We start from the raw sequence: 27,431 nt of genomic DNA, 5'->3' as shown, positions 1-27,431 counted from the left end.
TCCTGTGCAGAAAGTATTTCTCCTTTCAGATGATTCTACCTCCCGTTTTGTGGAACTGTTTTAGATTTAGCTATAAAGACGTGCTTTTTTTCTACACTGAGAAAACATGTGATGTAGAAGGAGAACATCAGGCAGTATTAGGGTTTAATTTTTTTTTTTTAAGATTTTATTTATTTATTTGACAGAGATCACAAGTAGGCAGAGGCAGGCAGAGAGAGAGAGAGGAGGAAGCAGGCTCCCTTCTGAGCAGGGAGCCTGATGTGGGGCTCGATCCCAGGACCCTGGGATCATGACCCAAGCCGAAGGCAGAGGCTTTAACCCCCTGAGCCACCCAGGTGCCCCTAGGGTTTAATTTCTTGATATCACTGTCCCTTTGGCAATAAACCATCTAGTATAGGATTGTAAAAGGACCCTCTGTGGGCTCACCTAAAAATACTCTAATGAGAACTAAAGATGCATTGGATGAGTTGAGTTCACCTTTCAGAGACACACAGTTTCCTCCAAGGAAGGGGCTGAGACTCCAAAGAGGTCAAGTTCTTGGTTACTGAATGGTCTTTTTTTTTTTTTTTTTTAATTTTTTATTTTTTATAAACATATATTTTTTATATACATATATTTTTATCCCCAGGTCTGTGAATCACCAGGTTTACACACTTCACAGCACTCACCAAATCACATACCCTCCCCAATGTCCATAATCCCACCCTCTTCTCCCCAACCCCCTCCCCCCGGCAACCCTCAGTTTGTTTTGTGAGATTAAGAGTCACTTATGGTTTGTCTCCCTCCCAATCCCATCTTGTTTCATTTATTCTTCTACCCACTTAAGCCTCCATGTTGCATCACCACTTCCTCATATCAGGGAGATCATATGATAGTTGTCTTTCTCTGCTTGACTTATTTCGCTAAGCATGATACGCTCTAGTTCCATCCATGTTGTTGCAAATGGCAAGATTTCATTTCTTTTGATGGCTGCATAGTATTCCATTGTGTATATATACCACATCTTCTTGATCCATTCATCTGTTGATGGACATCTAGGTTCTTTCCATAGTTTGGCTATTGTGGACATTGCTGCTATAAACATTCGGGTGCATGTGTCCCTTTGGATCACTACATTTGTATCTTTAGGGTAAATACCCAATAGTGCAATTGCTGGGTCATAGGGCAGTTCTATTTTCAACATTTTGAGGAACCTCCATGCTGTTTTCCAGAGTGGCTGCACCAGCTTGCATTCCCACCAACAGTGTAGGAGGGTTCCCCTTTCTCCGCATCCTCGCCAGCATCTGTCATTTCCTGACTTGTTGATTTTAGCCATTCTGACTGGTGTGAGGTGATATCTCATTGTGGTTTTGATTTGTATTTCCCTGATGCCGAGTGATATGGAGCACTTTTTCATGTGTCTGTTCGCCATCTGGATGTCTTCTTTGCAGAAATGTCTGTTCATGTCTTCTGCCCATTTCTTGATTGGATTATTTGTTCTTTGGGTGTTGAGTTTGCTAAGTTCTTTATAGATTCTGGACACTAGTCCTTTATCTGATATGTCGTTCGCAAATATCTTCTCCCATTCTGTCAGTTGTCTTTTGATTTTGTTAACTGTTTCCTTTGCTGTGCAAAAGCTTTTGATCTTGATGAAATCCCAGTAGTTCATTTTTTCCCTTGCTTCCCTTGCCTTTTGCGTTGTTCCTAGGAAGATGTTGCTGCGGCAGAGGTCGAAGAGGTTGCTGCCCGTGTTCTCCTCAAGGATTTTGATGGATTCCTTTCGTACATTGAGGTCCTTCATCCATTTTGAGTCTATTTTTGTGTGTGGTGTAAGGAAATGGTCCAATTTCATTTTTCTGCATGTGGCTGTCCAATTTTCCCAGCACCATTTATTGAAAAGGCTGTCTTTTTTCCATTGGACATTCTTTCCTGCTTTGTCGAAGATTAGTTGACCATAGAGTTGAGGGTCTATTTCTGGGCTCTCTATTCTGTTCCATTGATCTATGTGTCTGTTTTTGTGCCAGTACCATGCTGTCTTGATGATGACAGCTTTGTAATAGAGCTTGAAGTCCGGAATTGTGATGCCACCAACGTTGGCTTTCTTTTTCAATATCCCTTTGGCTATTCGAGGTCTTTTCTGGTTCCATATAAATTTTAGAATTATTTGTTCCATTTCTTTGAAAAAGATGGATGGTACTTTGATAGGAATTGCATTAAATGTGTAGATTGCTTTAGGTAGCATAGACATTTTCACAATATTTATTCTTCCAATCCAGGAGCATGGAACATTTTTCCATTTCTTTGTGTCTTCCTCAATTTCTTTCATGAGTACTTTATAGTTTTCTGAGTATAGATTCTGTGTCTCTTTGGTTAGGTTTATTCCTAGGTATCTTATGGTTTTGGATGCAATTGTAAATGGGATTGACTCCTTAATATCTCTTTCTTCTGTCTTGCTGTTGGTGTAGAGAAATGCAACTGATTTCTGTGCATTGATTTTATATCCTGACACTTTACTGAATTCCTGTATAAGTTCTAGCAGTTTTGGAGTGGAGTCTTTTGGGTTTTCCACATATAGTATCATATCATCTGCGAAGAGTGATAATTTGACTTCTTCTTTGCCGATTTGGATGCCTTTAATTTCCTTTTGTTGTCTGATTGCTGAGGCTAGGACCTCTAGTACGATGTTGAATAGCAGTGGTGATAATGGACATCCCTGCCGTGTTCCTGACCTTAGCGGAAAAGCTTTCAGTTTTTCTCCATTGAGAATGATATTTGCGGTGGGTTTTTCATAGATGGCTTTGATGATATTGAGGTATGTGCCCTCTATCCCTACACTTTGAAGAGTTTTGATCAGGAAGGGATGTTGTACTTTGTCAAATGCTTTTTCAGCATCTATTGAGAGTATCATATGGTTCTTGTTCTTACTTTTATTGATGTGTTGTATCACATTGACTGATTTGCGGATGTTGAACCAACCTTGCAGCCCTGGAATAAATCCCACTTGGTCGTGGTGAATAATCTTTTTAATGTACTGTTGAATCCGATTGGCTAGTATTTTGTTGAGTATTTTCGCATCTGTGTTCATCAAGGATATCGGTCTATAGCTCTCTTTTTTGGTGGGATCCTTGTCTGGTTTTGGGATCAAGGTGATGCTGGCCTCATAAAATGAGTTTGGAAGTTTTCCTTCCATTTCTATTTTTTGGAACAGTTTCAGGAGAATAGGAATTAGTTCTTCTTTAAATGTTTGGTAGAATTCCCCCGGGAAGCCGTCTGGCCCTGGGCTTTTGTTTGTTTGGAGATTTTTAATGACTGTTTCAATCTCCTTACTGGTTATGGGTCTGTTCAGGCTTTCTATTTCTTCATGGTTCAGTTGTGGTAGTTTATATGTTTCTAGGAATGCATCCATTTCTTCCAGATTGTCAAATTTGTTGGAGTAGAGTTGCTCATAGTATGTTCTTATAATAGTTTGTATTTCCTTGGTGTTAGTTGTGATCTCTCCTCTTTCATTCATGATTTTATTTATTTGGGTCCTTTCTCTTTTCTTTTTGATAAGTCGGGCCAGGGGTTTATCAATTTTATTAATTCTTTCAAAGAACCAGCTCCTAGTTTCGTTGATTTGTTCTATTGTTTTTTTGGTTTCTATTTCATTGATTTCTGCTCTGATCTTTATGATTTCTCTTCTCCTGCTGGGCTTAGGGTTTCTTTCTTGTTCTTTCTCCAGCTCCTTTAGGTGTAGGGTTAGGTTGTGTACCTGAGACCTTTCTTGTTTCTTGAGAAAGGCTTGTACCGCTATATATTTTCCTCTCAGGACTGCCTTTGTTGTGTCCCACAGATTTTGAACCGTTGTATTTTCATTATCATTTGTTTCCATGATTTTTTTCAATTCTTCTTTAATTTCCCGGTTGACCCATTCATTCTTTAGAAGGATACTGTTTAGTCTCCATGTATTTGGGTTCTTTCCAAACTTCCTTTTGTGGTTGAGTTCTAGCTTTAGAGCATTGTGGTCTGAAAATATGCAGGGAATGATCCCAATCTTTTGATACCGGTTGAGTCCTGATTTAGGACCGAGGATGTGATCTATTCTGGAGAATGTTCCATGTGCACCAGAGAAGAATGTGTATTCTGTTGCTTTGGGATGAAATATTCTGAATATATCTGTGATGTCCATCTGGTCCAGTGTGTCATTTAAGGCCTTTATTTCCTTGCTGATCTTTTGCTTGGATGACCTGTCCATTTCAGTGAGGGGAATGTTAAAGTCCCCTACTATTATTGTATTATTGTTGATGTGTTTCTTTGATTTTGTTATTAATTGGTTTATATAGTTGGCTGCTCCCACGTTGGGGGCATAGATATTTAAAATTGTTAAATCTTCTTGTTGGACAGACCCTTTGAGTATGATATAGTGTCCTTCCTCATCTCTTATTACAGTCTTTGGCTTAAAATCTAATTGATCTGATATAAGGATTGCCACTCCTGCTTTCTTCTGATGTCCATTAGCATGGTAAATTCTTTTCCACCCCCTCACTTTAAATCTGGAGGTGTCTTCGGGCTTAAAATGTGTTTCTTGGAGGCAACATATAGATGGGTTTTGTTTTTTTATCCATTCTGATACCCTGTGTCTTTTGACAGGGGCATTTAGCCCATTCACATTCAGGGTAACTATTGAGAGATATGAATTTAGTGCCATTGTATTGCCTGTAAGGTGACTGTTACTGTATATGGTCTCTGTTCCTTTCTGATCTACCACTTGTAGGCTCTCTCTTTGCTTAGAGGACCCCTTTCAATATTTCCTGTAGAGCTGGTTTGGTATTTGCAAATTCTTTCAGTTGTTGTTTGTCCTGGAAGCTTTTAATCTCTCCTTCTATTTTCAATGATAGCCTAGCTGGATATAGTATTCTTGGCTGCATGTTTTTCTCGTTTAGTGCTCTGAAAATATCCTGCCAGCTCTTTCTGGCCTGCCAGGTCTCTGTGGATAAGTCAGCTGCCAATCTAATATTTTTACCATTGTATGTTACAGACTTCTTTTCCCGGGCTGCTTTCAGGATTTTCTCTTTGTCATTGAGACTTGTAAATTTTACTATTATGTGACGGGGTGTGGGCCTATTCTTATTTATTTTGAGGGGCATTCTCTGAACCTCCTGAATTTTGATGCTTGTTCCCTTTGCCATATTGGGGAAATTCTCCCCAATAATTCTCTCCAGTATACCTTCTGCTCCCCTCTCACTTTCTTCTTCTTCTGGAATCCCAATTATTCTAATGTTGTTTCGTCTTATGGTGTCACTTATTTCTCGAATTCTCCCCTCATGGTCCAGTAGCTGTTTGTCCCTCTTTTGATCAGCTTCTTTATTCTCTGTCATTTGGTCTTCTATATCACTAATTCTTTCTTCTGCCTCATTTATCCTAGCAGTGAGAGCCTCCATTTTTGATTGCACCTCATTAATAGCTTTTTTGATTTCAACTTGGTTAGATTTTAGTTCTTTTATTTCTCCAGAAAGGGCTTTTATATCTCTCGAGAGGGTTTCTCTAATATCTTCCATGCCTTTTTCGAGCCCGGCTAGAACCTTGAGAATTGTCATTCTGAACTCTAGATCTGACATATTACCGATGTCTGTATTGATTAGGTCCCTAGCCTTCGGTACTGCCTCTTGTTCTTTTTTTTGTGGTGAATTTTTACGTCTTGTCATTTTGTCCAGAGAAGAGTAAATGAAGGGGCAAGTAAAATACTAAAAGGGTGGCAACAACCCCAGGAAAATATGCTTTAGCCAAATTAGAAGAGATCCAAAATCGTGAGTGGGGAGAAAGGGGATAAAAAGAGGTTCAAAAAGGAAGAAAGAAAAAAGAAAAAAAAAAAAAAAAAAAGAAAAGAATTTTTTTTAAAAAAAGAAAACACCTAAGAAAAATGTAAAAAAAATATATATATATATTAGATAAACTAGTAAAAAATCGTTAAAAAATAAAAAGGTAACAGTTAAAAAAAAAAAAAAATTTTACCCGAAGGCGAGAAAAAAAAAAAAATGAAAAAGAAAAAATTAAATTAACTGCAAGACTAAAAAAAATCACAGGAAAAAAGCCATGAGTTCCGTGCTTGGCTTTCTCCTCCTCTGGAATTCTGCTGCTCTCCTTGGTATTGAAACCGCACTCCTTGGTAGGTGAACTTGGTCTCGGCTGGATTTCTTGTTGATCTTCTGGGGGAGGGGCCTGTTGTAGTGATTCTCAAGTGTCTTTGCCCCAGGCGGAATTACACCGCCCTTACCCGGGGCCGGGGTGAGTAATCCGCTCGGGTTTGCTTTCAGGAGCTTTTGTTCCCTGAGCGCTTTCCGTAGAGTTCCAGAGGACGGGAATACAAATGGCGGCCTCCTGGTCTCCGGCCCGGAGGAGCCGAGAGCCCAGAGCCCCACTCCTCAGTGCGCCCTCAGAGAACAGCGCCCAGTTACTCCCGTCTGCCTGACCTCCGGCTGCGCTCCGAGCTCACCGAGCCTGCGACCGGTTCAAGGTAACACGGAGCTGCGAGCTTACTGTCGGCTCTGTCTCTGTAGCCGGCTTTCCCGTTCCAATACCCGCAAGCTCTGCGACACTCAGACACCCCCGATCCTTCTGTGACCCTGCGGGACCTGAGGCCACGCTGACCCCGCATGGGCTTCGCCCCGGTTTAGCCTCTGGAGCGATGTCCCTCAGCGGAACAGACTTTTAAAAGTCCTGATTTTGTGCGCGGTTGCTCCGCCGCTTGCCGGGAGCCGGCCCCTCCCCCCGGGGTCTATCTTCCCGTCGCTTTGGATTCACTTCTCCGCCAGTCCTACCTTTCAGAAAGTGGTTGTTTTTCTGTTTCCAGAATTGCTGTTCTTCTTCTCTTCGATCTGCCGATGGATTTTCAGGTGTTTGCAATCTTTAGATAAGCTATCTAGCTGATCTCCGGCTAGCTGAAGCAGTCTCAGCTTGCTACTTCTCCGCCATCTTGACTCCTCCCCCTGAATGGTCATTTTTTAAGGTCAAAATTGATACCTGGTTGTGATAACAGGAAAAATACACATGTCTCTTGCTGATTTTGGTTAAGCCTTTGAAACTAGAATAATAATGAGGCAGTGTACTATTTTAACGTTGCAGGAGTCTATTTTTATAGCCAGGTGGATTAACCTAGATTTCCTCCCCTTGGTGAAAATGTAATATAACTAATGAATTCTGTGATTATCTCTAAGTTGACAAGTCAGGATCATTCACATTTTTAAACTTCATCAGGGTAAAACTCAGAAAAGGTGCATGTTAACTCGACACACAGAATAATATGCCCGACTTTACAAGGAAAAGCACGCAGAGTTTGAATCCTACTTTAAAGCCTGCAGGCAGTCCACTTCCTATATATTAACTGGTTTTTATTAATTATGTGTGAATTGAATTTCTGTTCTAATTTTAAATGTTCTAGAATGGCACCTTCAGCCACTTGTGGATAGTGGTCAGCAGCTGGGGCTCTTGCATCAAGTGACTTGGATCGTATTCTGGCCCTTCCCATTTCCTAGCCGAGGGAGCACTAGCCAAGCTCGAACTCTCTGAGCCGCCAGTTCCCCGTCTGTAACAGAGGTGATAATAGTCTCTATTTCTGGGAGAGATCATGAGTCTTCAAGAAGAGAGCATTTGTTTAAAAAAAACAAACAAACCCCAAAACCAAAAAACAGTTGTGTACACTCGAGGTTAGATATTTTTTCCCTGGGTAAGGTGAATACTTCTTTTCTTATTCCGGCTGCTAACCGGAATCACTAGTCATCCTGAGCGTTTACCTTCTTCCCGTCTCTCATTTGTCAGCCATTCCACTGGGTCTCTCTTGGGCTTTTCTCTGGAATTGGTTCCTTCTTCCCTTTGGCCCCCAGTCATCTCCTACCTTATTTTAGCCACTTATGACCCTCCAGAATTGATCATGGTACACTAGCTTTCTCATTGCTCTCCAGTTTCGTCAACCCCTATCCATCCTGCCCACAAGGACTGGAGTATTCTGCCTAGAGAGCCACTTTCATTACGCTAGCCTCCAAGACGTCCTGCACCAGTGCCCCCATGGACTCTATAATCATTCTGAGTCTCAGTTTCCTCTTCTACACCCCAGGGCTGTTATAAGGAGTAAATGCAGTAACATCTATAAAATGGCAGGTACCCAGGAAGAACTCAGTAGATGGTAGCTGGTTTTGTTACCACCCTATAGGAAGTGGTCATAAGCTTGAGAATGGGAAGTCTGCTAATTTTGTGAACAGAATAGATTATTTGGGGGCATTTTTAGCATTTTGTCCCTCTTCTGTCATATGTTCCTTATCACATTGACTAAACAGTATTTGCATTTGTCACTTAAATGTTTATAAACTGTAGACACTGGCACTTTGAGAACAAGAGGTTTCATTCATTCAGCGAATACTTGCTGAGCACCTTCCCGTAAGCTAGCGGCTACCTTAGGCTTCAGGAGTGTAACGGTGAATGCAGCAGGCATCCTGCTGTCTCTGGAAGCTTAATATCTGGTGATTGTGCTTTAGTTACACTTGTGGCCCAGGAACTCCCCTCCTATTTTATAGGAGGAAATGGTAATAAGTACAGAGGTCTCTAACATCTGAAGTAAAACCTGTGTTGGGCATAGTGGCTACCTGTAGTTCATCATTAGGTGTTCTGTGGTTTGGAAAAAGACCTTGAATTACATGACGATTAATGGCCAACAGCTGTCGAACGGAAGAGGATGTCATAGCCCTTCTCAGAGTGGAAATGGCTGGGCAGTGATGTAATAAGTTCATGATCACCTGCCCACTTCCAGGACAAGCACAAGAGTGAGTGGGCACAGACTTCTGTCCTGGGGGCCCCTGACCTGCTGGAGGGCTGTGTGAGTACTCTTCTGATCAGTGATCGGAGGAAGGAGTTCATTAAAAGCGCGGTGAATAATGATGAGTGTCTCTAGTCTGATTTTTCTTAAATTGTGGCTGGATGAATTGATGGGGTGTGTGTATTTTGAGCTGTGCTTTGCCACAGGCTCACTGGCTCTCCCTTCAGAGGAGAACAAACTGCCAGCACACCCGCTTGTCACATCCGGGCTGAATACGAAGACAGCTGCTACCAAGTTGGATCTAAGATGTGTTTCACTTCCGTCCCAGGGCCTGAATTGCCAGGGCTGCTCTTAAGGTCAGAAATCATCCTGATCTTTCTGGATGGAAATTGCCCATGTCTTGACTTGGGACAGGCTGCAGCTTTCAGCCTTGCTGTTTCTTTGTGTTTTTATGTTTTCAGTGGAGGGGGCTGGTTGACAGAGAAGGGAGAGAACCATGAATCACTATACTGTGAATCAGAACAAGGACTTTACATGCCTTGGAAAAGGAGTGCCAGGATGTATGATCCAAAGCTGATCCAACTGCTTCCACTGACTTGGGGAGAAGGGGTTGTTTCTTGAAGAAGAACAGCTTATCTGTTGATTATTCCTCCATAAGGAGGCAAACAGAACATAGACTAAAAGAAGAATGCAGAAACAGTCTTAATAGTCAGCGTGCTAATTCCTTACTGTACCCCAGGCACAATACTAAGCTCTTCAGATGCATGATCTCCTTAATCCTCATCATATCCTATTTGCAGCTGGATTTTTACAGATGAGGAAGTTGAGGCCCAAGCAGTTCATTTGCCCAAGGTCCTGTGGCTATTAGGATCTGGTGAACCCGGATCTAATTGCAGAACTTGCCTTTTACCCACTTCTCTGGCTTCTACGTCTGAGATGAATCCTGGAGAGCAGCTCAGTCTTTCGGAAACCCGTTGGGGGCTGGAGCACGGGTGTGGTCAGCTTCTACGGGATGCCTGGCCACACTGTGGGTTCAGGATTCTTCCCATACAGAGCGTTGCCAGTCCTTTGTATATCATCTTATGTGCCCAGGAAACCTTTGATGAACGAATGGCTTAGAATGATGATTTACGAAGTTTTTATAAGCCTACGATACAAGATTGTTGCCACTAAATTTGAAGAAGTCTTAAAGGCTGTTGAATAAGCTCATGATTTAAGAACATCAGTAAAGAACCATCTTCCAGCCTGGTATTTGGTCTCCAGAGCATGAACACTTGAAAGACACAACAAGGCTGGTTCTTCCTTGTGACAGTCAAGTCGCAGTCTGGCCATAGCAGATCTCCCAGTAGGACTTCAGCTTCCCTGGACTGAGGACATGTGCTTCTCAATATGTGGGGCAGAGTGCTGGAAAGTAGATTCAAGGATTTTAACACGTTAGAACTGAAACGGGAATGTAGACATAACTCCAGACCATCCCATCTGTAGAAGAGTGACATCCAGCCAGGCTGTAACCAGTGAAATGAGCTAACTAATACTGGCTGGCCAGGACTAACCATTATGCCAGCTCCTTTTTAAAAAGAGAATTCCTTAACAGAAAACAGTCTTAAATATTTTCAGATACCAAGCTAATTGCTAAGTTATATGGAATACATATATCAGAATTTAAATAGAATGAGAATTTGAAGTTATTTGCAATAGAGAATTGATGGACAGATTTTAAATTTTGTGAGTTTTCTAGGTGGGGAAAAAAATGAGTTTGAGTGATTTAGTGTTGGGCCATCATCCTTACGAGTTTGTTGGCAGATTTTTGATGGGACCAGGTGGGAAGAGTGGGAGACATTTCCTGTATCAGACTGCTTAGCTACAGGAGCTCTGTTGCCACTAGTAAAGATGATATTTTCTGATTTTATTGTTGGTTCCCCCCCGCCCCCCGAATAAAGTTTTGCAAAATGAGTTAATCTTTGTCTTTACCTTCTACCTGTTAGGATAGGATATTGGGCAAAATATGTGCCAGATACATAAGTCATGGAGTGCATCACACACACACATACATACATACACGAACTTGGAATTCAAACCTGGTGTTTGTTGCCTCCGAATCTTTCCATTCCTGTGAGACTCTCATTGAGGGCATCTTCCAGCACCAAGTGTTTTCTGCATATGTAATTTTCATGCAACACACCAGAAACATCATCTGGTTCTTAGCCATGCAAACAATCGTCTGCCCCAGGGGTAGTGGGAGGACAGGGTTAGGGTCCACTGGCACATTCAGTGCCAGTCCCCAGTGAAGGGCCTCCCTGGGGGAAACTGAATTCTGCCTTCCATGGCCCGGGAGTCAGGTGGCTTTAGCACATAATAAAGGGTATCTCAAAGTCCATATTCTGGACTTTGTTCATTCTCTCAGATTCCCCCCCACCCCCAGCCTAGAGCCTGGAATACTTGCCCTGTCCAACATGTTCCCAAACCAGGTGCCTGGGAAGCTCTCAGGGCCCCCTTCCCCGGCTTACTCACCACATCCCCTGGCTTTCCTTCTCAACCACCATTGCCTCTCTATCCCCAGCATCACTTTCTTAGTTTTCTTCTGGATTTGAAGACGATGAAGGGTTAAGAGTGTGGACTCTGGAGTCCGACTTGATCGTCCACTTCTCCACCTACCTGCCCTACAAACAGGTGTGAGAAGTGGTGTGAGGAAACCCATTGTTCTGATGTTGAGTCACTCGTGCGCCCCAGAGTTCCCCAAACTCCAGTCATTCCCACACCTACGCACAGCTTACTTGCACCTGTACAATGATTTATTTAATATTTCCAAAGCCATTCACTCCTTCAAACTTAAATTTATTTTTAAAGTACTGATGTTCCTCTTTTTATTGGCTGAGCCCCTGAGGGCTTACAGTACGAGATGGCGAAGAGGAGCCCTTGCTAGAGATCAGTAGAGCTGTTAGCTCTGAATAGAGACTTTCCCGAGAGTCACCTGGATGGCCTCGCGGATGGTTTTCAAGGGAATGGTTGGCTGGCGGTGATTCTGTGTTACTGCTTTCGCTTTATGTCACCAAAAATAATTCAGAATCGTTTTGGAAAACACTGGGTGTTTGTATTGTATCATCTCTCATCTTTTTAGAAATACTTCTTTTAGACCCACGACTTAGAAGATGCTTGGAAATATTTTTCTTCATGGATTATGAAAATTTGAGTGTGTGGAGATGAACAGAAGCCCACTCTGGTGATTTGAAGGCAGCCTGGTCCGGGTGGGACTACTTGGAAGAAGTTGGGAAAAGGGGGAATTGTATGTGTTCTGAGCCAGAGCTCCCGTCTTCTGATGACCTGAGAGAAACCAAGGCCGTGGAAAGCCTTGGGCTAAAGTGCAACATCAGAAAATAAGGACTCCGGGAGTTTCAGGCAGGGACAGAAGGTGGGTGGAAAAGAAATTTCAGCTCTGTGTTCTGAAGTAAACTTGAATTTAATTAAGATGTGTATGTAGGCTTGTTGTAAGGAAATTAAATGGTAACTTGAGCTGCAGCCTTCCACAGAAACTTGAGATTGGTGCTTGTCCAAAAATAAAGTATGCCCTCGGTGAAAGCTACGCTTTAGCACCTCAACACGTTTACTCCAGTATGTGCAACCGTGCGTTGGGGCCAATGGTCCCTTTTTACCATCTTTATGCAGAGACTGTGATAATCCAGAAGGCGTGGAACTCGGTTTCAGACAGTCAGTGGTGTACTATTTTAATCTCACTAATTGGAGCAGGTGGCCTCTATTTGAGACTGAATCTCTCGTTGGCATAGATTCTAATTTATCTGAAAATCCGAGGCCCATTCAGCAAGAGCTGTTCGGGCTGGGTATTGGCATCAGGCGAAGTGCTTGAAAGCTTCAACCATTAAAAGCACAGAAGGCTGAGAGGAAGATCGAAGAAATGGAGCTTAATGGTTTGCTGCTTTAATTCAACTCTTCACTGTTGGGTGTAGAGCTCGTCGGGAACATGGCGGAGTGAAGCCTGTCCAAGTGCTTGAGAAGGGTCCTTACAAGTATTTCTCCAGCTAAAGACAGCATCTGAGGTATCTCCTTTGAATCCATCCCACAAGATGGCGGGGCTGAGGAGGACTTCACGCAGACCTCGTGTTTTTATGGGCATGAGCACGTCTTCAGGCATGAGCTGAAGGGGTGTGTCAGAGTGACTCAGCTTACCACAGGTACTCAGCTTGAGATACTTCGAGACACCTCTAAGGAAGTTGGAGACGGTCTCCAGATCGTGAACTTCTTTAACTGGACCACTTCTTCTCTTCTCTTCTCTCTCAACAGTAACCGTGTGCTTCGCAAGATGTCTTATGAATATCGTGCTTTAAATCCTTCATCCTTCCAGAAGACAGGATCCCAATTTCTCCCTCTGACACCCAGGGCTTCTCATCTGACCTTTGTCTCCCACCCACCCTCGGCCCTCGAACTCTGGCTTCCTTAGCAGATCCCCCGGCTCCCCTCTGTGCCTGTGGGCACCTGCTCCCTCCTTTGACATGGGGGGTTGGGGGGGATGGCTGTCTTTGTTCATCTACACATGGATCCTGGTACATGGTTGGGGCTTTGTGAAAACCATCAGAATGAGTGAATGTGGGTACGTTGGAAAATTGCACCGTCTTGAGAAGCTGGAAAAACCTATTCCATGCTTGAGTCCTATCAATGCAGATTAATCTAGTTTATTTTAAAATTGCTGTCCAGGATTCCAGTTTATGGGTATTCCGTCATCTAATTATTATGAAAGGACACATTATTGCTTCTAGGGTTTGGTTTTACGGGCACTTCAGCAACTGCCCTTAGACAGGCTTCTTTTTGCACGTGGGAAGAATATGTTAGTGGGCTAAATCCTTAAAAGTGCAATCACTCTGCAAAGAGTGTATTTCAAGTTACAATGTGGCCAATGTAAATTATACCTACTCTGTCCAACCCTGAGAGGTAGGGACACAGCAGTGAGTATATATAAACCGAGTGCGTTTTTATAACCATCCATGTATGAACAGGCTTCGACTCGTGTCTTTCTGACACGGTCTATCATAAAACTTTTTGATCCTTGCCAATCTGATAAGTGAAAACTGGTAGCTCATTTTAATAAATACTTATGATACAAATGAGGTTAATCATATTTTAAAGTCTTTGTTTTGAAATAATCAAAGTCTTTGTTTTGAAATAATCTTGGAGATGTCTGTGTTTCCCTCCCCCAGATTCTCCCAGTGGTTACGTCTTATGTAACAAAAGTGCAAAAGGTTGATCCTCATGTTCACAAAACATGTGCGTTGTGACTGTTAATATATTCTGGCCATTTATCTAGTGGGTTATTAATCTTTTAAGTTGTTTTGTAGAAGTTTTGTGCTGATTGAATAAGTTGTTTGGCATGTACATTTTCTCCAGTTCCTCATTCCCGACTGTATTTCCTACTGTCATGTGGGAAATTGCCGTAGGTTAGCACCCAAACGCCCCTGTTTCTCATCTCATGGTTTCCATGGGCCAGGGATCCCAGTGCAGCTTACTTGCTGCATTCTTCGTGGCGGGGTCTGGTTCACTGTTGACTGTGTGCAAACAGTCCTCCACTCAGAATTTCATTAGCCTAAGTAAAAGCAAGGTGTCAGCTAGGACTGCAGTCTAGTCTGAGACTTGGAATCCCTTTCTGAAGTCACTGGTTGTTTATTATGATCCTTGCAGCTCTAAGACTGAGCCCCTCAGCCCCAGAAGCTGCCCACTATTCCTTGCTGCTTGGCTCTCTCATAATGTAGTTTGAGAGAGCCCCAACTCTTGAATTTTTTCTCTTCCTCGAGACCCTCTCATAAAGGGTTTACCTGATCGGGCTTGGCACACCCAGATCAGCCCAAGTCAACTGATTAGGAACCTTAATTATATCTGCAAAATATTTTCACCTTTGCTATATAACATAACCTAATCACGGGAGTGAAACCCTGTCGCATTCAGAAGTCTTGCTTACGCACAAGGGGAGGCTATCATACAGGGTATATACACCAGCGGGTAGGAAACTTGGGAACCGTCTTAGCAGTCTGCCTGCTACCTGCTTTGAATGATTTGCTGTGTGTGCTGAGTATGGAGCCTAGTGTGTGGCAAACACTGAATAAATAGTAACCAGACCTTGCCATGAAGAAATTTAAAAATTTTAGGGCTTACAGGATTTGTGTCATTCTTATAGTGAATCTTTGAGATTCTTTTAAACACCCAAACAGCATGTTCTTCTAATACATTTTATGATTTAATAAATTTTATCTTTGGCCCATTTTTATATAATTTAAGTAAACCCTATCCCCAGCATGGGGCTTGAACTCATGACCCTAAGTCTCATGCTGTACTGACTGAACTAGCCACGTGCCCCAATAGTTGGCCTGTTTAGAATTTGGTTCCCCTTTAGATGTCTACACAAGAATGACAGTTATACCTGTACCAATTTTCGCATTGCTAGCTGCCTCTAAAAATATACTGCTGTCTACATCTGTAGTTTTATAAATTTCTAATTTTTGTCTGGGTTTAAAAAAAATTTTTTTTTAAACTATTGAATCAGAGGTTATGGTTTTGGTACATTTTTTTCTGGATTGTTACCCACCTCACCCCTCAAACCGGGATTTGAAGTGAACATTTTGAGAACTCTAGTTCATGCGTTTATAAACTTTCAAGTAGGCATGATTCCAGTGTCCCTTACAGTAAAAAAAGGCTAAAAGGTAGAGGGGAAGAGAGGGTGAAGTTCATTGTTTTTTTTTTAAATGTGCTTTCAGTTCTCTCTTTTGAATAGATGTTGCCTTTCAACAAGTTCTATTTAACATAGAATCCTGACCTTCCACATGTTTGCAGAAGCTGTTACAGGACGAAGAATGTGTACTGTTGCTTCCTAATCGGGCTTTGCTGTCTTGATCACCTGTAGTCCACTGTCCCAGCTAGGGAGGTGGAAGAGCAGGGACTCACCTAAGTCTGTGCTCTGCTGGGCAGAGCCCTCTTTCAAGCTTGCCCTCCTCTCGCTTAGGAAACATGTTTAGTGCCCTGTGCTGTCCTACTAGGACACTGATGTTGATTTGTCACTCACGTTAGGATAGTGAATACAACAGATTTTGTATTTGTAGGTTATAAGCTGTTTCTCTGTTTGGCTTGATTATCCCTATTTTTAAGTTACCCCTGTGGCTTGCAAAGGGGGTTGTTATTAACATGTGTTAATTACTGAGAGGCTCACCTGCCTTGTAATCTTTGCATTTGACACAGAGGAAGGTTAAAACTGTTGTCTGTGTCCAGAAACTAACACTTAAACATTTCGTAACCTGACGCAAGAGCATCCGAAAGGTGGAATGAATGTGCTTTTATTATGTGTGCTTTCATTTGAGAAAGGCCTCATGCTTGTAAAAACCTCCTGACTTCAGCAACTATCAAGTAGTCGTTGCTGGATGAAGGTTATGTCCTGTGCGGAGCAGTTGAAGCTGTTCGGTGAACTGGCGTGTGTTGGGTAAGCAGGCACCAAAAGTAAAGCAAGAGTCTTTTTTTCATTCTTGTCCTCTTACCACAGGGAGCCATGAGGGCTCTTAACCCCCAATCGTTACGTTTCTAGCCCTTGGAAATGCTCCCCTGTTTGGGTGAGTGGGAGCATATTAAATTCTACCATTGAGATATTTGACTGGCACTCCGGCCACTTCAGATGATCTGAAGGCAAGACAGTTTTTTTTTTTACATCCTTAGGGCTCAAATTAAGCTCTTATTTATTAAAAATTTTTGTTTGTTTATTAAGTAAACTCTCCACCCAGTGAGGGGCTCGAACTCAACCACCCTCAGATCAAGAGCTGCATGCTTCCCAGACTGATCCAGACGGGTGCTCGTAATTTTTTAAAGCAAGACTTAGAGTTAAAATTTCAGCCTCGTTGCTGTTTGAGGGACAGTTTTGTAAACTGAGCCCACCGTTCCAACAAGCCTTGTTTAGAGCTTTTATTTCTTTGGGCAGATAGGAAATGAATGATGCAGTTTGGTGTTTCTGTGGCTATCTTTAAATGTTCCTGCCTCCTCAGCCTTCCTTTTTGAAACAATCTGTTGCACATAGGGGGTAATTTTAATGGTAACAGATTTGCTAAATAAGAATAATGCATATAATGTTGAAAGAGACACTAAATCCATATAGGAAGATTATTTTCTGTTTTCGGATACTTGGGACATTTCTAAAATCACATTTGTGTTGTTAGTAAATGATTCTTTGCAGTAACTGCTCCCAGGGCTCTTGGCTGGTGCAGTCAGTTAAAGCTTCCAACTCTTGGTTTCTGCTCAGATCTGATCTGCTCAGGTCTGTGTTCATGTCCAGCTCTGCACTCAGAGGGGAGTCTGTGATTCTCTCTGTCCCTCTCTCTCTCTTTCTCCCTCTGAACCTCCCTCCCCCCTCAGATAAATAAATCTTTAAAAAAGAAAAAAAATTAAATAATTGCTCCTTAGTTTGTCTACACAATAACCTAAAGTGAGACTGAATGTTTTTCTAGGGCCGCTAGCTTATTAAATTCTCAGTGTATTTTAATTTTCTGAAGTTTATGCTTGCTTTGGTTTAATTAAGGTTGAAGTTAATGTTCTCTGGAAGTAACTGCAGTGACATCAGATTCCGAGCTTATAAAGTAATGAAATGGTCCGTCAGAAACAGCAACTTACACCATATTTAGAAAGTAAACCAGATTTGCAGACGGGAGGATGTTCTGAGCATGCAGAAAATCCATATCAAATCATTAGCTGCATAGTTCTGGTTAAACAGTAGACATTTATTTTTAATTACTAAATGCGTCAGACATAGAAAAGACATTTTGAAAAATATGATACCCACATACCTAAGTCCTAGATTAACAGATGGCAACATTTTGCCATGTTTGCGTCAGATTTCTGCCACTTGTTTTTAAGAAATAAATGGCCCCAGATGCAGCTCTCTGGATGCCTTCTCCCTTGCTATGCCTTCAGAAGTCTCCAAAACCTAACATATTAGGGTTTCATTCCTTTGCACGCTTTTATACATTGAATGAACTTATAAACAATATATCATTTTTTTTGTATTAAATATTTATATAAATGGCATCTCTTTTGTGACTTGCTATTTTTTTCAGCATGCTATTTAAGCTTTTAGGTGTTTGGGTCTTTTAAACTTATTTAAATTATTTTAAAACTTTATTAATATTTATTTAAGTAATTTTTACACCCATCATGGGGCTTGAACTCATGACTCAGATCAAGAATTGCATGCTCTTCCAGCTGAGCCAGCCAGGTGCCCCCTAGCATGGTATTTTAAAAATTTATCATACCTCATTCCCATCTTTTTTTTTTTTTTTAAATTGCCGTATGTGATTTCATTATATGAATAAACCAGGATGTTTGTAGCCATTCTCCTAGTGATGGACAGGTGGGCTGATTCAGAGGTCTGTATGCTCATTGGAGAGTTTCTCTGGGGAAGATGCCAAGAAGTGACATTGCTGGGGCAGAGGAGGAAGTATCTTCACCTTTACCATCTGTTCTTAAGTAGCTTTGTCAAGTCCTTGTACTTATAAGAGTGATCTGCTAAAGCCACATTTTGATGTACGTCACAGGAAATTTTCATAATGAATGCTAGATTTTCTTTGGTGCTAAATAGTATTTCAGTTTGTGTGCATTTTAATTTTGCCTGAAAGGAAATATAAAGTTATTTTGAATTTGCTGGCAGACAGTTTTTTGCACCTTGTTAAGAATTTAGCATCTCTAATATTCAGGTCTGTAAAAGTTGGTGTGTCATTATTTTACTTATTGAGATGTAACCCCTTTAAGTGTAGGGTTATATATTGACACAGTCTTGTAACTATCATTCCAAATAAGATACAGAATATTCCCATCACCTCAGAAAATCCCCTTTTGTTCCTTTTCAGTCAATACTGTGCTCTCCCCAGCAGCCATGGGTCTGATTTCTGTTCTCATGATCTTGTCTTTTCCAGAAGGCACTATGAGTGGAATCAGATGGTGTGAATGTAGCCTTTTCGAGTGTGGCTTCTTTCACTTAGCGTAATGCTTTTAAGATTCCTCAATGTTGCCTGTGTTATGCTTTATTCTTTTTCAGTGATAAGTAGTATCAGGATGTTTTTAGGAGTACTGAAGTATGTGAGTGTGAGCAGTGATGAAAAATGACTTCAGTCCCATGCGGCTTGTGTGACTGAATTTATCTGTTTTTCTCATGTCACTCAGCATTAGGAGGAGTTTAGAGCATCAACTTCCAGTTAGAAAGTACATGAATTTGTAATCCCGTTACTTGAATGTTCTATTACCTCAGAATATTAAAAAACATGCCTGAAATTAGGGCCAATGTTCTGTGTCTTAACCTGGGACCTGTGGTTTTGTACATTTGTACTTTCCTTGTCAGGGTTCTCGGTGGTGGCAGATGACCTTTAAAAGAGATGAAAAACCACCAGTCTAATGTAAGCTCTTGTTTCTGAATTAAAAACATCAGTTTATGGAAGTATATTTATTGACATGTCATTGTGTCATGCTTTTATATTAATTGGAAACGTTCACCAAATACTGGCACAGAGAACCCTTTCGTTTTATCAAGTGGCACGAACGGAGAGAATACTGGTAGAGCGAGCCTAATTCCGCAGTTCTGCCTGCTCTGCGAGGAAGGTTTTCTAAGGCTCTCCAGAGGTTTCCGCAGCCTTACTGCACTGCCTGAAACAAGGTACAGCCCCTCTTTGGCTTACCCACAGAGAATGGAGCCTCGGGCAGTAATGGACTTGTGCAGGGTCATACCACAAAGGCGGGACAAGTGTAGGACCTGAACCCAGCTTGTTCTGCATTCCGGAGCCTTTGTCCCTAACCCCTGGGCAAACTGCTTCCACACCTGAAGGGGCAGTGACCTAGACCCCCAAGTGTAGACACTTGTCAGGTGCTTTATTTTCCTTCCTCTGGCTTTTCAGAATTTTCATGGCTTTTCTTAAACATGTCTGCAATGAAATGTAGCTACCTGATGAGATTTTTTAAGATCTTTGTCCTGAGAAGGTAAATCACATCAGTGCTCTTTCTGATTTAGTCTTTGTTTTGTCCTGGATCTGGGGAAGTCTCCTGAGCACCGGCGATGGAAACCAGGAGCAGGGCTCGCTGTAGATACCCCAAGTGACACAGCCTAGAGCGCGGATCTGGAATTCTCCCCTGGCTAGTTTCTCAGACAGGGCCTATTTGAAGCAGGCTCTGCTCAAACTCAGTACAGAGTATAAAGAGCAGCTGGCTGGCTGCCTTATCCCAGAGCCTCATCGCTGTCCCCACTGCTTCCCTGGGTGCCCAGCGCTACTCCAGGCCCTGAGATCAGTCAGACACGGGCACTGCTCTTGAGCAGCTGGGGCTGGGGACGGCAGTGCTGCAGGGAGCCCTGGCCTCACGGGGACCCTTCTGGGAGGAACCAATCCAGAGCCCACTCCAAGAAGTCTCTAGACCAGAAGGGGTAGGTGTCAGCAGTTCGGATTTTCTGGCCCAGACTCGCTTCTCACACCCTGCCGCAGGGCTGCTCCTGGTAGTTGTTTACAGGACCCCGCTGGCAGAGGAGGACAGATGGTACCAGTTTTGAAGGTTGCCGTTCACCTCCGATGAGCCCTTTGGTATGTATTTTGTGTGTGTGTCTAATACGCTGTCCTCGTGCAGAGGAAGCACTAAGTCCTGGGCAGGACGGAGAGCTTCGATTTGACTCCGATGGAAGAAGGATGCTGCAGGAAAGGGAGGAACGGCGATGTTCGTTGTCATGGCAACCAGCAGGTTTTTATCTGGAATGTCGCCTTTGCAACCTAAACCAGTCACCTTTTCTCTCACTGAAGGAAACTGACTGATGCAAACTCAAGAAATTACAGTGCCATGGCTCAGCGGGGTTTTCTTTGCTTCTTAGAAACAGCCTTGCAAGGACTTTAGTTCCTTCATAGAATTTCAGAGCTGAAAGGCACCATGGTGCCTTACAGAACTTGATGAAGTCAGGTGCTCCGGGATGTCCTATTATGACGCGTCACCGCATTACCCCTCTGCCCCCCACCTGGTCTCACGCACGTGGCCAGGATTTTCACAGGAGGCTAGAATGAGGGTGAGTTTGGAGTCTGGCAGACAGACGCTCCGTGACAGGGGCTCCTCCTCAGGGGACAGTGTTCCATTTGCCATCCTTCGGACGCTTCTGCGGCTCCTCCTGGAGATGCTGCCGCGCTCCCTTCTCCTCCGCCCATCCGTCTGGAGACTCAGCAGGCACCGAGATGCTGAGCCCGCCTCACTCCTGCCTGTCCCCTGTAGGCGAGCTCCGAGTCTGCCCTTCGCAGTCCGAGGACTCCTGGGGCATTGAACCCGTATGGCTTTCTTTTAGTAGCTCTGGTGAGCTACCGTGGAGCCCGGTTATAACAGGCCACTGTAAGAAAATACCCTTTGTGGGGACAGGTGGAGCTCAGCCTGGGAACATAAGGAGTTTCTTGAACACCCCAGCAGAGTGTGTTGTGTTGTTGTTGTGTAGCACTTAGAAGGCAAAAAAATGTAAGCTGCCCTTTACTTCCCCTAATTACTTTGTCTGAGGAGTCCCTGTCACCCTGGGTGACATTGACAGTGCTGGGACCACTGGTCCTAATGGGCTTCCTTGGACAGTAACGTCAAGATGGATGGTGTCTGCGTCCCCACAGCTTGTGGCATAGGAAAGGCATCACTCAAGCACCTCCTCATGGCACTGTATTGAAGAATGAGGCGCCTTGGAAACCTCAGGTTGGCTTCTTCCCACTCCATCTGCCCAGGTGTCTCCTGTTGCCTCCCTCCCAGCAGGTCGGGAGTGTACTGTGTGGAGAGCCCATTCATAAACAGCCCAGGTATGAATCGTGCTTGTAACCATTCTGCTCTCAGCCTAATTCAACAAATATGTAGCAAGCACCTACTATGTGCCAGGCATCCCAGGAACCCAAGTAAAAATCGCCCTCATCAAGCTCATATTCTGGTACAGCAAGGTAGGCGGCCCAGACCAATAAGTAAAATATACAGTGTGTTAATGGTGGTTCAGTACAGTGTTTGGATGCCAGTCACTGCAAGGGGGCTGGGGAGACCTTGGGGTGGGGGGAGAAAGAAGCAGTTGTAAATAGGAAACTCAAGGAAAGCTCTTCTCAGAGATGTCACTGAGGGAGGCCCTGAGGAAGTAGGCAGTACATTTGTCTGAGGGGAATTGCATTCCAGGGAGAGGGAACAGCAAGCAGACTCCCTGAGACAGGAACACGCCTGTGAGGCACATCAAGGAGGCAGAAGCAGAGTGAGTAAGAACACAAAGTCCAAGGGGTAGTGGGAGGCCAGTTAATGTTTTCCAAGGTTGCCTGGGCTCCCGGACTAAAGGTGGGCGCGAGCTGGTGTAGAGGGACGTGTGGTGGGCGCGAGCTGGTGTAGAGGGACGTGTGACAGTGACTTGGGTGGGGATGCTAGCCGTGGAGGCGATGAGAAGTGGTTAGGTCTTCTGAATGCAGGCCATCGTCAAGCCCTCCTTGCGTGTGCTTAGAGCTCGGAGCGGGCAGTGCGGTACCGGCTCTCCAGAGAGGTTAGGCCTGGTTTTTAAAATTCTTACACACTGCGCGAGCTCCTCTTAGACCATTTCCTCAACCCATTCGAGTCAGTGTCCTCAAGTGAAAAATAAGTATGATTCTTTCCTTAGAAGGGTGTGGAAGGCTTCTAAGACAAAGTACTGAAAGGGTCTCCCCTGACTCCCGTTCTCCTCTCCCACCTGACGTGGGTGCTCCGCTGCCCGACCTGTGCCCAAGTCTGTTGTGAGCCTTCATACTCTTGTCGCTTGTGGTCCGCTTGTCCCTCTCCCCACCAGAAAGCGGGCAGGGACTGCATCTCCTGAGCTTGGCACAGAATACACAGTAAATGTTTGGTCCGATAGAGAGGGAAGGAAGCGAGGAAGAAAAGAATGAATTAAGAATTTCATGCATCGGTACTACTGTATTATTTGAGTTTATACGCTTCCAACAGATAAGAGGACTGTCTTTTCTGAGTTCATTGTTTACAGACATCACATGAGGAGTTTAAGGCACTGGCTACATTTGTTATTTAAATAAGTCTAATTAGGAAGATGTGTACACTTGTTTTCATATTTTAAAATTTATCTTTTCCTTGCTCTTGGCTTATAGAGCAGTGTTTGTTCAGAAATACTAATTGGTGTTTTTACTTAGGTGCTCTTTAAGAATGAAGATTTCATTAGCAGATTTCCTCAACAGTCTAAGGAAATTTTCCCTGAACATTTTATTATGAAAACTTGGAAATGAATAAAAAATACAAAGTAACAATCTACGTTAACACTCTCAATATACAGATAATCGAAATCTCTACAGGCAGGTTTCCTTTTGCATTTGGAATGCTTCTCTTACCTGTTATGATGTGAAAAGGCTCAGTCCAATAACTCTCCTGTTAGAAAAATTCTGTATGACCCGATGACCCTTCTCTCACTGTGAGACCCTTTGACCTTCATCTGGAAATGCTGCATCATTTACATTTAAAGTTAGGGTTATGGGTTGAATTGTGTCCCCTCAAAAAGATATGTTGAAGTCTGTGATATTGTGATTTACAGTAAGAAATACAGTAGGCCCTTGAACAGTGCGGGGTTGGGGGACTGACACTCCCCTTACCACAGTGGAAAATCCACTGTGTAACTTTGGTCCTCCCCAACCCCAAAATAATTCCAGGTACCCTACTGTTCACAGGAAGCCTTACTGATAACCTAAACAGTCGATTCACATATTTTTTTAGGTTATATGCATCACATATTGTAGTCTTCCAATAAAGCAAGTTGGGGAAAAGAAAATGCTGCTAAGAAAACCATGAGGAAGAGAAAGCATAATTACGGTACTGTACTCTAAAAAATCTAATATAAATGGGGTTGAGTCCTTCCAACTCCTGTTGTTCAAGGGTCAACTGTATATATTTGGTCTTTGTTTCCATCTCTGACACAAAGCTCCTAAAACCTTTGGAATTTCCTAAGTGATTATAATGATAAAAGTGAAATGCTATCTTTTGTGATTTAAAGAAAGCCCCTTTCAAACGAGGTGCAGTTTGCTAATTAGGCGACTTTCGGGAAGCCCCTAAGGATGGGGCCTGTTGCCAGGGGAACTAGCCTTGTTGAGATTGAAATTCTCTGTCCCACCTTCCACCTCTGGGGAGGGGAAAGCGGCTGGAGGTTGACGGAACCACCAGTGGTCAGTGGGTTAATCTAGCAGGGCTTCATAACGAAGCCTCCAGAAAAACCTGAGAGGCTGGGGTGCGGAGAGCTTCCGGGTTGGTGAACACTTGGAGATGCGGGGAGAGCGGCTCTGAGAGCGGGCCCGGAACCCCTGCGTCCCTTCCCTCGACCTTGCCCTGTGCTTCTCTTCCTTTTGGCTTTTCCTGAGTTCTGTCCTTTTCTAATAAACTGGTACGAGGGGAAATGTCTTCATGAGTCTGTGAGCCACTCTAGAAAACGGACGGAACCCGGGGAGAGGGTCAGTTTGTAGCCAGTGCGTGAGAATCGCAGGTAACAACCAGTGGACTCGTCGTACTGATGCCTTCAGTGTGTGAGCCGATGCCGTCTGCAGGCGGATAGCGTCAGAGTCGAGTCGTAGGCTGCCCAGCTGGTGTTGGAGGACTGTGGGATGACCAGCAGTGTGGTGGTACGGTGAGAGAAGACACAGGAGTGACTTTGCCCTTTACCTCAAAATAGGACCTTGCTGGGGTGGGGGCTTTAAAGAAGGAACCAAGTCAAAAGGAGGTCATCAAGATGGGCTGTGACCCAGTGTGCCGGGATTTGGAGAGAGGCGTGCACAGAAGAGAGATGATGTGACGACCCGTGGCGGAGTGCCTACCCTGTGAGGGCTGACTGAAGGTTGGTGTGATTTATCTGCAGGCGGAGGAATGCCTGATGAGGCTTGCAGAAGCTGGGAGACAGGCCTGGAGTGGTCCCTTCCCTAGCACCTTCAGAGGGAGCCTGGTTTTGCTGACCGCTTGATTTCAGGCTTCCAGAACCGAGACAATAAATTTCTGTTGTTTTAAGCCACCCAATTTGTGGTGCAGTCCCAGGAAACTGAGAGTCAGCCATTGAGTTTCCTGCTGACTAAAGAAGTTCTAATACCTGGGCCCAGAGTGAGTAGAAGCACAGACGGTCTTGAAATCTCAGGATAGTACTTGGTTAGCAGCTGGTTATCTCTATGCTCTCCCAATACGGTTACATTAATATTCTTTGCCATCCAAGTAAATACATCATTTAAAATTGTTCGTAGCAAACCCATAGAAGTTCCAAGAATATACCTGTGGAGGCAGTTTGAAAACCCCTGGTGCAGGAGGAAGAGAAACAGCCCAGACTTTGGTTCTGAGTTCAAATTGTCTCTCTGCCTCTTGGCCACCCACATAGTCTTTGAGTCTTCCACACCCACAGAATGAGAACTGCCTACCTCCCCTGTGGACTGTGGGCTTGAGAACTAGAGGGCATGAACATGGTCTAGCATCAAGACTTACATATATAGCAGGAGCTCAGAAATCAGTTGAGGAATGGAAACACAGGGGTGAAGGGGAGAGTCAGACAAGGAATGCTTGGGGAGATTCCACTAGAGTAGGTGGCCTGACCCCCCCCCCTAGTTTGAACACGGAGAGGTGTTTGTACAAATGGTTTTTCCACCTTGAAGGGGCTAGGAGAGGACTCCCGGTTCAGGCATGAGTCTTGTTTCCTAAACGAGGCACAGAGACCCTCAGAGACAAGTGACTTGTCTGAGGTCAGGCAGTCTCATGGCTTGGGCTGTTTTCTTATTTAATAAGGCAACCAAAAACAAAACAAAAAACTGGTTGTGTTGGTTCCCCCCCCCCTTTTTTTTCTTTTAAACAACAGCTTTATTGAGATAAAATGCACAAGTCACTCATTTAAAAGTGTTTGAGTTCTTGGGTTTTAGTATATCTGCCGAGTTTGCAGTCACTGCAGTCCATTTCTGAACACTCTGGTCACCCCCAAAACAAACTCCAGACCCATTTAGCCATCACTCTCCATTTCCTCCCTCCAAACCCCCAGGCCACACTGGCCCCTAATTTACTTCCTGTTCCTCTGGATTTGCCTGTCCTGGACACTTTGCGTAAATGGAATCAGATGTATGTGGTCTTTTGTGCCTGGCTTCTTTCAGTCAGCTGGAGGTTTCCAAGATTCGTCTGTGTTGTAGCCTGTCAGCACTTCAGCCCGAGAACCTTCCACAGCACTGCCCTCCGGCATTTTGTCCTGTTCAGCATCTGACGCCCATTTGGGATGGTTGTTGCTGGTTTAGGGCTCTTAGGGTCACTCTGTTTCCCTCAACATCCGCATACAAGTGTCTGGGGGGTTTACGCTTTCTTTTGTCTTGGGTCGAAGCCAAGTTGTAGAATTGCTGGCTCTCCTGGGAGCTCTTGTGCTCCACTTTTGGGAGTCTGCCCAGGGGGTGTTTCCCAGGGGGTGTCTCCCAGGGGGTGCACAGGTCTGTGTTCCCACCGGGCTCTCCCTGCACTCCCTTTCCCCACCCCCCGCACCCCCGCCTTGCACTTCCCCTCCCCCCCATTCTGCACTCCCCCACTCCCACTGTGCTCCCACCCCAGTCCGGACACATTCCCATGGTGCCCCCACTGGCAGTGGGCGAGCACTCGAGTTTCTCTGCCTCTCGACCAGTGCTTACTACCGTCTTCTGACTATGGCCCTCCTGGCTGGTGTGAAGTGGCATCTCTTTGTGGTCTTGGTTTCGAAATTACTTTTAATGGAAGTAGTTGTATTTATTATATGATGAAATAAGTGGATATCTCTAGCCGAAAAAGGTGGTGTGATTAATAATATAGCTTCTGAATTCATTTCCATGCTTTTATAGATCCCTTCTTTAAGTCTCTCTCGCTCACTCTTTTTTTTTTTTTTTTTTTAAGTAAGCTCTCCACCCAGCGTGGCGCTTGAACTCATGGCCCTGAGGTCAAGAATCCTGTGCTCTTCCCAACCAAGCCAGCCAGCATCCCCCAACCCCCATATTCCTTCTTACTAGTCATTTTCAGAAGCCAGTTCTCCCAGAGCCGTGTTGGGTAGAATAACTTCTTGAGTTTGCATGAGGTGGCTTTTACTTCAACACTGAAATTGCACAAGACAAGGCACCTGGAGCTTCTGAGCTCCCCCCCCCCCCACCCCCGCAGAGTCCACTGCTGGAGGGCCTCGTCAACAGCCAGTCTCCTGAGGGCTGGTGGTAGTGTCTGCCCCTTGTCATCTCATCTAGGAGGCCAGGGCGTTTACTCAGGATTCTCCCAAGGGCTGGCTGCTGCCGGGCAGATACGGTGTTCATTGCAACCAATTGGGTACGGCCCGAACCGGCCCCGTGGGCTGTGCACGTTGACTCCAGGCCCTCTTCACAGACAGGCTTTACAGGCTGCACGTTCTGTCTTCAAGAACAAGAAGCTGAACAGAACGCATAGCACCTGTGAGGCCAGACACACATGTTGGTCAAATGAATGAATAGCGTTGGCTTTGGAAGGCAGACCTCGTTCTAGCACAGCATCTTGAGCAAGCTCTTAAGCTCAGAGAGCCATGGTACTTTATCTCTAGGAGAGAGATGCAGAAGTGCCTCTGTTGCCGGCGTCCCGCAATGACAGGGAAGTGCCCAGCCCGTGGTCAGCAGTCCGCACAGGTTCATTCTCTCTGCTTCAGTCCCTCTGCTAGGCTCTC

The 27,431-nt window shown here is 44.1% G+C and overlaps 1 protein-coding gene across 3 annotated transcripts in view; it reads left to right on the top strand.

Annotated features, from left to right (window-relative positions):
* The window catches only part of TMCC3 (transmembrane and coiled-coil domain family 3), a 123,247-nt gene that overhangs the window by 50,209 nt on the left and 45,607 nt on the right, over positions 1-27,431 (top strand). Inside the window, exon 1 of one of the 3 annotated variants that reach the window (XM_059186534.1) lies at positions 20,803-20,825. The exons of the other annotated variants lie outside the window; for them this stretch is intronic. Coding sequence (XP_059042517.1) covers positions 20,820-20,825 — 6 coding nt within the window. The 5' untranslated portion in view covers positions 20,803-20,819. Of the gene's footprint in view, positions 1-20,802; positions 20,826-27,431 lie in introns of those variants that run through there. 3 annotated transcript variants of the gene reach the window in all.

This window comes from Mustela lutreola, chromosome 8, assembly GCF_030435805.1.
Source record: "Mustela lutreola isolate mMusLut2 chromosome 8, mMusLut2.pri, whole genome shotgun sequence".
NCBI lineage: Eukaryota > Metazoa > Chordata > Mammalia > Carnivora > Mustelidae > Mustela > Mustela lutreola.
The sequence above is the reverse complement of the archived record's forward strand: the minus strand, read 5'-3'. Positions and strand labels throughout refer to the sequence as shown.